General features: G+C 39.0%; 1 protein-coding gene across 1 annotated transcript in view; it reads right to left on the reverse strand.

Moving 5' to 3' along the window:
- Positions 1–11,126, reverse strand: part of LOC130922866 (collagen alpha-1(XXIII) chain-like) — a 63,435-nt gene extending 52,309 nt beyond the window's left edge. Inside the window, exon 1 of the mRNA XM_057848091.1 lies at positions 10,521–11,126. Coding sequence (XP_057704074.1) covers positions 10,521–10,805 — 285 coding nt within the window. The 5' untranslated portion in view covers positions 10,806–11,126. The remainder of the gene's footprint in view (positions 1–10,520) is intronic.
- Between the last annotated feature and the right edge of the window lie 702 nt (positions 11,127–11,828).

The raw sequence follows: 11,828 nt of genomic DNA on the forward strand, positions 1-11,828 counted from the left end.
GACCATGGTCCTCAGTCTGGGGAAAGGTGGAATGCCTTCTACTGGTCAGGGGTGAGGTCCTTCCCCAAGTGGAGGACTTTAAGTATCTCAGGGTCTTGTTCACGAGTAAGGGAAAAATGGAACGGGAGATCACGAGGCGGATCGTGATCGGGAGTCTCCATCGGTCTGTTGTGGTGAAGCGGGAGCTAAGCGGAAAGGAGAAGCTTTCTATTTACCGGCCGATCTACGTTCCTACCCTCACCTATGGTCACGAGCTATGGGTCATGACTGAAAGCACAAGATCCCGGATACAAGTGGCTGAAATGAGTTAAGATAAGGTGAGCAGCTCGGTCATCCAGGAGGGGCTCAGCGTTGAGCCGATGTTCCTCCGTATCGAGTGGAGCCAGATGAGGTGGTTCAGGCACCTGATTGGGATGCCTCCCGCACGCCTCCGTGGTGAGGTGTTCCAGGCATGTCCCACTGGGAGGAGACCTTGGGGCCTATCCAGGACACAATGGGGAGCCTATTTCTCCCAGCTGACCTGGGAACACCTTGGGATTCTCCAAAAAGAGCTGGATGAAGTGGCTGGGAGAGGGAAGTCTGGGCTTCTCTGTTGAAGTTGCTGCACCCGCAACCTGACCTCAGATAAGCTGGAGAAGATGGATGGATGGATGGATGGATGGATGGATGGATGGATGGATGGATGGATGGATGGATGGATGGATGGATGGATGGATGGATGGATGGATGGATGGATGGATGGATGGATGGATGGATGGATGGATGGATGGATGGATGGATGGATGGATGGATGGATGGATGGATGGATGGATTGATTATTTGGGGAATTGTATTGTTTGGCTAACAAAGAGGCAACTGACGGTACACAGTAGTGAAAAAAATGGAACATTGGAAATTATTCTTATTGCTGTATTCTGATTTTACTACTGTATGTCACATTCTGCTGTTGGTTAGATTGTGTTTTGTTGCAGAGCTGGTTGTGTGGTCGTTCCTTACATCGCACCTCCATCCAATGCCGGCTCATTAACACGACATTTAAACACGGGTGATCCAAGAGAAGGGTGCCAAGATATTGTCTTGCTGATCGTCATTTGACACCTCATACTATAGTCGTGTTACATTTACTTGTTTCGCCCCTGCCTTGTTTTTTTTTTTTTTTTTTTTTTTTGAGTGCTGCTCTTGTTTGTAATCCTCTACCTTGTGCAGCTATATGAGTGTTAGATTTTTGCCTTTTGGGTCTCTGCCTAGTGTCTTAGTTTACCCTCGAATTAGTATTATTGAGCCCCGTCAACCTGCTGTCAAGGACTCATTTTGTTATTTCCACTTTCCCGCGATCGCATGTTGTTTTTTGTTTGTATTTATTAAACCCTTGTACGCATCTCTTGCTGGTTGTCTGCTTTGAGGTCCAACCTTGTTTGCACATTTGCCGACCCCAACACTGTATACTTAGTTTTGCACCCCCCTGTATATATAACTGCAACGGTCAGCTTGCCTGCTTAGTCTCAAGCTCCAAAGTTGTTGTGTGGTGACAGTAGTGACCCCTATTATGTATGTGTGTACATGTGTGCGCATGTCTATGTAGTCGCGTCGGTCTTTATGTGTGCGCATGTAGCCACTACCTCTGTTCTGATGAAGTGCAGGGGTACGTAGTCGGAGCACATTTGCTGTGTATACTGTTGTGTGGCGCTGTGTGTAGTGTACCATTTGAAACAGGCCTTCTGATTAGCATGTGTCATGTCTACTCCTACCCAGACACACCATACATTTGTATTTGTGAGGTCAATGTGAAGCCGAGTTTTCATACATATGTACAGGCATAACAGTATAGTGGGTGACAAGTCTGTGGGGAGCTGTGTGGTTAAATCAGTGCAGAGGGAAACAGTACTTTTCACTTTTCTTCACCTCAAATGTGGCGTGACGCTCCCAGCCAGCATCTGCACTCACTATGTGCAACAAGCTTTTGCCATGCATGCATGCATGCAGAGTAGTTCTTCGGTGATTGTAAATGTTATAGGGGTCGTGCTTGGGGCATGATAGAAGAGTCAAGCTAAGGTCAAGGTGGGTTTTTTCGTTTGTCGCGAGTGTGTAGATATGACTGGAATTGGGAGGATGTACAAATCCATAAGAGGTGTTTAAAAAAAAAAAAAAAAAAAAAAATGGAATTGGGAGGATGTACAAATCCATAAGAGGTGTTTAAAAAAAAAAAAAAAAAAATCTTCAGATGTCTGCTGGGAAGGTAAAGCCAATTGTCCCGCTGAATCCTTTAGTATAGCGCTTACAAAGTATATATATATATATATATATTTTTTTTTAATATATATATATATATATATATATATATATATATATATATATATATATATATATATATATATATATATATATATTTATATATATATATACACACATACTGTATATACAGGCATTACAGAGAGCATAGCAAACTGTATAATGCACTTTTTTGTCATGTTGAGCCCAGTTAATACTATTTGAGCACACAACTTTGTTTTTTTTTTTTTCATATCATGTGTAGGGTCTTTCACAATTTTTGAATATGATAATGTAAAAATAACACTCAACTTAGCCATTTGCATCATAACAAGAATACCAGATAATTAAATCAACCCAAGTTAATAACAGCTCATCAATGGATGTCACAATAATAATTTCAAAAAATTGTACATCTACTGTGCAATAGACATTGCTTAAACTGAGTTCCCCAGTACTTTGTAGAAAGTTCTACACAACTTTTGAGCTGAGTGGCAGAGAACCTTTCGCAAAAGACTTCCAAACAAACTTGCCTGTTAGGGTGAAAGTAACAATGAAGTCTCTCTATGATAAGCTACATCTGGTTGTGCCCCATTAATAATCACTATGTATATGCACTGAGATAAACAGAAAAGGCATGCTGAAATGCCTTGGGTATGTCTGCAGATGAAGGACATCATCATCAATGTGGGTTTATGGTCAGCCCAAATAAGAAATTTGCACACCACACTCATTTTGAGAAAAAAAAATATTTTTATATTCAGCCATCCTTATTTCTTGTTATCTAACTTGTCTAGGGTAACTGGTGGAGTCCATCTCAGTGTAATTCATGCAAAGGGGTACTACTCCCAGAATTGACCGGCAGTGAATCACAGAGAATGTTATGAAGCAGACAACTGTTCACATTAGAACCATCACTGAGTGGGAAGTCAACCCTAACTGCCTTCACCGAAGTCAAGTGAATGTATCACTTAATCATTGAATCCGATTCAATATTCATGGGGTCGTGATTCGATTTTAAATCCGTTTTCCATCAATTTTCTTTTCAAAACAACTTTTGAGTAACAAATTTTCATTTTTTTTGGTAGCACTATTGAGCTAATATGACAAAGTTAAAAAAAAAAAAAAAAAAAAAGTTCTGTATGAATCCAAAGTTATATGCCTTCAAGTACATTTGATCAAAAGATAATTAGAACATAGTCTTACAGTACAATTTTACTGTACTGATCATCAAATTGATCTGTGTTGTACAACTATTCATCAATAATAATGGTTTCTGCAGAAAACAAGTTTAAAATGAATTACAACAGCCTGGTTCCCTCTACTGGCTAGCTTGGAACCTACAGGCAACAATAAGTCCGCAATTAATGAATGTAATTAATCAAGAATGAGACCAAAAAAAAGTAATCGGGCTTGGTTACATGCATAGATTATACTTATCAAATAATTTCATTCTGATTCATCCATGAATTGTACAACCCAAAGTCAACCAACACTGTCAATTTATGAAACAAAGTCGTCCCATGTTGCTAATGCTAGATTTAGATCGATTGCGAGATTGCCAATTGGTTTGACATAATGGCGTACCGCACGCAGGCTATTTTTAGACTGTGACGTCGCATCGTAAAGCGGAAGTAAAGCCGAAGTGGGACATTATAGACCCGCCCTCGCATAGACACAACGCAATTAGTGCTACTTTTCTCCGGTAATCTTTCAAAAACGAACATGCCGATCACGCATTGCTTTTTTGGAACTTGTAGAAACGACTCTAGACATTACGACACATGAAGAATGTTATCTTCATACGTTTCCGGAAACCAAAAACTCGGTAGGAAAAAATGTGAAGACCGAATCAACTTGCGCCGACTTTAACACCAGCTCTGCGAATCCATTCACGTTTCATATGCAGTAAACATTATGTTGGGTTGGCATGGTCTTTCAGGGGACAAAGAGGTAAGCCATTTTTGTATTTTTACCTTATTTTTTTAGCGTAACGTTGTGCCGTACTGCTTCTGTCTGACAATGAATGACCTGAAAAGAATTACAATGGCATCTGACTGCCACTGTTACCGTTTCTGTTATATACATATATATATATGTATGTATGTATGTATGTATGTATGTATGTATGTATGTATGTATGTATGTATGTATATATATATATATATATATATATATATATATATATATATATACAGTGCTGCTCAAAAGTTTGTGAACCCCCTCAACATTTTGGAATTTTCTATTATTTCAACCTGATTTCCTAATCAATCAATTCAGTAGTTTTTTTTTGTTTTTTTAACAGTTGTGTTGTCGAGACTAAATTAAAAAGAGTTTTCATCAACTGATGTAGGTGCAAAATTGAACTGTTTGGTCACAACCAAAACCGCCATGTCTGGCGAAAAGTCAACACTGCATACCACCAAAAGAACCTTCTCCCAACAGTGAAGCATGGAGGTGGGAATGTCAAGATCTGGTCTTGCTTTTCATCCTCAGGACCTGGACAACTCCACATAGTCCAGGGAATCATGAATTCTGAGGAATATTGTCAAATCCTAGAACATAACCTGACGCCATCTGTTTTGAAGTTAAAGCTTGGCAGAAGGTGGATCATGCAACATGATAATGATCCAAAGCATTCCAGCAATACAACCAAGGAATGGCTGAAAAAGAAGAAGATTCGTGTTCTGGACTGGCCCAGTCAAAGTCCTGACCTAAATCCCATTGAAATGCTGTGGCGGGACCTGAAGCGAGCAGTTCATGCCAGACGCCCATCAAACCTCTCTCAACTGACTGCGTTCTGCAAGGAAGAATTGGCAAAAATCCCCCAAAGTAGATGTGAGAGGCTGATTAGTCACTACAGAAACCGTTTGGTTGAGGTAATCTCTGCAAAAGGAGGCGCAATATCCTATTAACTGAAGGGGTTCACATACTTTTGCACACATGATATCTGAGTTTTTCTTAAATCAACCACTTTTGTTAAATAAAGAATGACAATATAACTATTTCTTTTGTTTCAGTCCACTATTTGGAATGTCAGTATTGTGGATTTGGGTATAACTTAACATTTAATAAGGTTATTTTAGTTTTTTTTACAAAAAATCTGACCATCGCTGTGGGGTTCACAAACTTTCGAGCAGCACTGTATATATATATATACAGTATATAAAAAACAACTTTAGTAAGGGGGAAGTGTAAATAAATTATAGAATTAAGATGTGTTATCAATGAAAAAATTAAAAGTGTTTGTTGGCTTTCACTGAGTAGCATTTGCGATCGCTACACAAAGCTAACTAAATTACCACCAAGAACGATAAGATACGTAGGACAACCAGAGGATATATAAGAAAGACAGGGCTGATGGTAAAGGATAGCTTGTTGAAACAAGAGAATGTCATTGTCAGTCGCGTCGATAAAAAAGCTAAAGCTATGCTTAGGTCGTTTTTTTCGTCTTTTTCAGCCTTCGACTCTAAAGCCATCTCTTTAACTGAACATTTTTATGTTCATCTACATCTTTGCCAGTCAATTTGGCACCAGGCACATAATTTTCGGAGAGAATTGGTAGGCTTAGCTCTGTAAACATCTCCTTCGTACACGATTTCCATTCATTTCCTATTAGGGACAAACGGTGGCTTGTCCCTACTTAGCAACAGTAGCTAATGTCATGAATATTAATGAGCGGAAGTGACGTGTTGCTTGCGGTACGCCATTACAAATCAATGCAGTTGATGTGAACAGTCACAGTTCAGTAACAGTTGGCATGGATGACACATTTGGTGTGATGTGACATAAAAATGCTTCTACGCACATTTGTTGTAGTTGGATAAATTGAAATTCTAGAACAAATTGCGTCAATCAATCAGCATTGAGAATGCATGCTGCGCTACAGTGCACACAGTTGTACGTTACAGGCAATCTTCAGGGAAGGAGAGGTGCGAAAATTAGAATTGCCGTATGTGGGCATCCTGGCCTCTACAACATTAGTACTCTCAGTACATAGCCGAAGAGCCAGAGAGCAAAAGAGCCAAAGGCATTTGTTCACAGCTGTTGAACTGTGAGCTGAGATTGCCAATGTTCAAGCACAACTACCAGACACTTAATTGACTTGATATGTCATTTTCTTTCACCTTTCTGCTGTAGCGCCCCAAAGCAGGCGCATTTTGCAAAATAATACCACAAACCCAAACTATGGCAACAGACACAATGCAACACAATTTATTGAGTTGACTCAGAACGTAGAATCAACAAACTTGCGCGAAATGCAAAGAGTGTATGCATGCAGCTAAGAAGGGAGTTGTGTAGTGAAGCGTTACATTTACTCTATTACATTTACTTGAATAATATTTTGAGGAAAACATACTTCTAAGATTCGTTTTACCATGCTAGACTTTACTTCTACTTAAGTAAATTATGTGAAAAAGAAATGCTACTCTTACTCCTTTACTTTGGGCTACTTTAGAGTCGTTACATTTTTCCTTCGGCTGTTTCACACTATTGCAGGTCAGTGTGAAAATTAGCCCAAGACAAGCGCAAAACGGGAGGAGCGACGTAGGCTGACGCAGACGCTGTCAGGAAGTGAAAAGCGGGTGGACTCCAGCAAGCATATTTACAAGCATATTTACTATAGTTCCAACCACCAATGCAGTTATTTTTTATTGTTGCACAAGAAAACGGCGACATTTCCTATTTCAAGTACCGTATTTTTCGGACTATAAGTCGCGTTTTTTTTTCATATTTTGGCTGGGGGTGCGACTTATACTCAGGAGCGACTTATGTGTGGAATTATTAACACATTATGATATAATTTCACATGTTATTTTGGTGTTTTGCAGTGACACTGATGGTTTTGTAAAGTTGTTAGCATGTTCTTATGCTATAGTTATCTGAATAACTCTTTATAGCTATGGCCACGTTCGCGTTCTGCCTTTGGCAGTGTATGTTCAATTTTATGATTGACTTTTTTGTCTTGAAATGGATGCATTTAGTTTGTGGCGCTTTCACGCCCACGTGAGGGCGCACTCGCACTTCTTTACGTGAAGAAGAGTGTTCACACGCCAGAAGAAGACGGACAGCCACGTAGCTCTGACTCTGAGTGAGTGAGTGGGCGAGTTAGCGAGAGAGAATAGACCGCTGCGTACCTACTTTCATCGTTTATGCTTTTAAATCATCTCCACAGAGGCAACGCCTGCGTGTATCATCTTTTCTGTTGTTGTTGTGTGTTTTCCACCCGCGATCGGACACTTAGAGCCAGTTGTGTGGTTGTTTGAATGATGTGCTAATGATAGCGAACGCATGCTAACCTGTTACTTATTACTAATAGTACCTAATTATCATTTATTTACGTTGATGCAAACCTGTTTTCTATCGAGGACCAAATTGATTCAGCAAATTATACGGACGTCCAGCATTGTCTTTTGGGAGTTCGCAGTATAGCCAGGACCGAGCCATAGCGTAGGACAGTATATTCACATTTCGTTGTTCATGCACTGTACACTGTACATTTATTTAGCATGTTGTTCTCTATTGTATTTTTATATTAAATTGCCTTTCAAGATGAGATGTCTGTTCCATGTGTTGGATTTTATCAAGTAAATTTCCCCCCAAAATTCGACTTATACTCCAGTGCGACTTGTATATGGTTTTTTTCTCTTCATTGGGCATTTTGTGGCTGGATCGACTTATACTCAGGAGCGACTTGTAGTCCGAAAAATACGGTAGTGTCCCAGATCTTGCAAAACTTTAAAAAAACACGTTTATCAAGGTTTCATCAGTCGTGACTTGCGCGTATCCATCCAACGAAACAGCCTGATAGCACAGATGTGAGTACGCCTGCCCCTCTGCTATTCAATGCGTTGTTGACATCAGAGCGATAGCGCTGTGAAAATAGAACAAGTATCTATTTTGGGCTCGCCGCTCAGCGAAAATTCAGTCAAGACTTTATGCTCCGTCCAAAAAGGCTACCGATGCTCACTTTCGCCGGGAAGTCCTCTCCCACATACACAATGAATGTGTTGCCACTGAACCCTTCACACTAGTGGCAGCCTAGTGTGAAAGGGCCTTCATTTTACATGTTAGATTTTACTTTAGTTTTAACAGAGATGCCCACAGTGGATCTACCAGTGTTATCAATGAGACGTCACAACAAAAATCACATGACTCCATCAGACCAATCAGATGTAGCAATACACTCACATGACCACCCACAAGCTTACAGTCATAAGTCCTATGATCACGTCGGCCTGTTCTATCATGTTGAGTCTTTAAAGCACCATAAAAAACAAACTATTTAATTTAGAGCGCTGCCATCAACATGACTCGACAGTGTGGATTCCAACCTCTATCTCAGTTTTTATTTAGCACTACTAGACCGCGGAAAAACAAGAGTTTTGATCGTTTAAATTTCATGGTAGAAAATGTATTTTTTTCTATTAGAGGGCACTCATGCTCTTTGCATGGATGAGGTTTCATTTCTGTATTTTTTTTCTATTCAGAATTCAATGTTTTTTATGTATATTTGTGGCCTAATATGGTAATGTAATAGCTTACATAGTACTGTATAATAGTAACCATTCATGTAGATGGTGTTGTGTTGAGAAAAAAACACACCATTGTTTAAAAAAATAAAATAGAAAAATCAGACATTGTAAGCAGTTACTATTACTTGAGTATTCTTTTCACTAAATATATTTTTTTACCTTAGTAATTTTTTTTTGATGACTACTTTTACTTGAATAATATTATTTTGAAGTAATGCTATTCTTAATTGAGAAAAATATTTAGCTGCTCTACCCACCTCTGGTTAGGATTGAATGCCAAACCTCTTTGCTCAACAATTCTTAAAGAGCTGGAACTTTTGGGAGCGCAAGGGTATTGAAATGTGTGAGTACCGAGGTTTCGCGGTCACTCTACAAATGACACACATACTCGTCTTCTCAATGCAAAGAAGTGAGTGGATACACAACTACATTATGTATATAAATATAGTTTTGTTTTTGTAGAATCAAAGCTTCCATTCATAATTGCTTCATAAAATATTTCCTGCAATTCTACTCTGGATGAATTCAAACTTATTTATAAAAAAAAAAAAAAAAAATCTCTTTGCTGCTTCAGATGAAACCAAAAAACAGGCCCAAAACTATACCCATCTATCATTTTTCTACAGACCTTTGAAATGGATGCATGCCTTTTGACAAAACCTGTGCAAAAGGTACACATTAAATCAACCCTTCACACAATATTAGAAAGTTGACAAATATGGTTTCACACTTGTGGCCATCTGGTTTAACGTCAACAACCAACTTTCTCGTCTTCTGACAGACCAACTTCTTTACGAGTCATGCAGTTAGGCTCATTGCTCACCTAGTAAGAGCAAATGCCTGCTCCTGAGAAAGCGCTGGGGTGAAGTGGGGGATGATAAAAGTTTGGCCAAAGAAAACAAAGGTAGAGAAAACAGGCCTTTGGAAGACTTCAATCACTCAGGAAAAGCTTGTTAGTGTAGCTGTGGAAGTGGTCAATGAAAGGGTAGGTGTGTCCTTAGGAGCAACAGATGTGAAGGGCTGGGAAGAGCACTTAGATTGAGATTAGCAATTTGAAGGTGTCATATAGTGTAGATCTCGCTTAAGGATGCTCAAATTTACTCAACTATATTTGGTTTGAGATTTCTTGGTCTCCCTGTTAATTGTATTAATTTATCTAATTTGTAGTTGCATTTGCATGGATTCCTAAAACTATCATGAGTTAAGAAAAGGCTTATTCTTCAGTAATTTTAACACATTTTGTCCTTGCTGTATTTACAGAAGAAAACTTAAAAAAAAAAAAAAAACTTTTATAATTGGTAAATTATACTGAGTTATAACAATTTAATGACATTTGAATGGCTTTATGAAGTCAAGCTTTGATAATGGGTTCAGTATTTGCTATCGTTTTAATTTCCCCCAGTAAATGACTGTTTATTCTCACTCTCAAATCCATTTTATATTGAAAATGCAATTAAAAAAATTCTATCCACTAGGAACTGAACTGTAAATATTCAGACCTTAATGTATAGTCTCTAAATCTATATAATCCACACAGCATTTACTATTGTAGGAGTAAAGATTGCATTTTAAAGTGGACCAGAAGAAAAGTAAATCAAATTTTGAAGCCTACTTCAACATTTTAAATTAATAATTCCTAAATTTAAAAGTCCAATAGATACAGTATTCCACATCAGATTAGGCATTACACCGCAAAAGCAACGGATGCGAACACACCTTGTCCAAGATTTGGTCCAGTCTTTCCAAAATAACGGGTTCCACCTGCTCCAGGGACAACATCCAGGCAGAGAGGGTTTGCTGCTCAAGATTTACTATCCTGGACTGCAATGCCGTCGTCCGCACAAAAACTCCAATGCATACTCCAACACTTAGCATAGATAACGCAAAACAAATTGTGACAGAAGAAAAATCTCTCCAGTTATGCCACTTAAGCTTTTTGTCTGAACTTTTCTGTAACTTTTGGCTTGTTTTCCCAGTTGTCCATTTCTGCTCCGTCTCCATTTTTTGACCTAAAATGATGTTTGTATCCACTTGAAAATCAATAAACTCATCAGGATGAAAAGAGCTGGTTAAAAATCGTTGATGGTTTTAATAAAGCAGGCTTTTTCAGAAGCTGTGGTGTCCAATTAATGTTCTAATTGAGACTAATTCCAAAGTATCAAATTTGGAAATAAATACATTTTGTGACTTCCCATCAGTCAGAGATTTTCCTGATGATGTTGACTCATAAGGATGGACCCGTTTTCATCTCAGTTCCAATCGCGTCCCGCAAATTGGTTGCTCCTCTCCTAAGTGATCGCAGTGTGCCGCTGGTTTGCCGCCAGTGTGTCTTACTGAAACCTGAACCAGCGTTTCTGCTCTCCTCTTTCCCTCAGATGCCTCATCCCATTTTGCACACACTGCACGCTCCTCCTCCGTGGCTGGCTTTAGGTTAAAAGCCAGGGCGGGATTCGTGGCAACACTGTAGCCCCCTTTGATGTGCGCACTTGGCGAGGGGTATTTTTAGGGGACACAAAACCAGCAACTGCTGTGGCAGTGGTCTGCTGACGGGACAGTGTAAATGCTTAACCTGTATTTGTGTTCCAGTCAAATCTGACAGATTTCAAAATTTCAGCTCTAAAAATTCTCTTTCATTGGTTCAGGGACCCCATGAATGGCACATAGAAAAAAACATAACAACAATAACACACACACAATTTACATTTTTACTGGCATAATTCAATTTGTACATATTAAAGCTTCCTGAAAAAAGATTAGGGAGAAAGACAAACACTGGTGAAAAAGTTGTGCCGTACATCCTAATTTGTTAGATGATACACACGCATACATGCAAGCAGTAAAATTTGCATTATTTTTCCAAAGCTCAGCTCAAATCTGTTGTGTTTCTAACAGTCACATGCACGAATAGGCCCCAGGTGACCTTTTTGAGAAGATTTGGATAAGACAAGTGCCTGTTTGCGTCAACCCTTTTTCTTACAGTGATATGAAAATTATCTGAACCTTTTGGAATTTCTCACATTTATG

Source organism: Corythoichthys intestinalis, chromosome 10 (assembly GCF_030265065.1).
Source record: "Corythoichthys intestinalis isolate RoL2023-P3 chromosome 10, ASM3026506v1, whole genome shotgun sequence".
NCBI classification, from domain to species: domain Eukaryota; kingdom Metazoa; phylum Chordata; class Actinopteri; order Syngnathiformes; family Syngnathidae; genus Corythoichthys; species Corythoichthys intestinalis.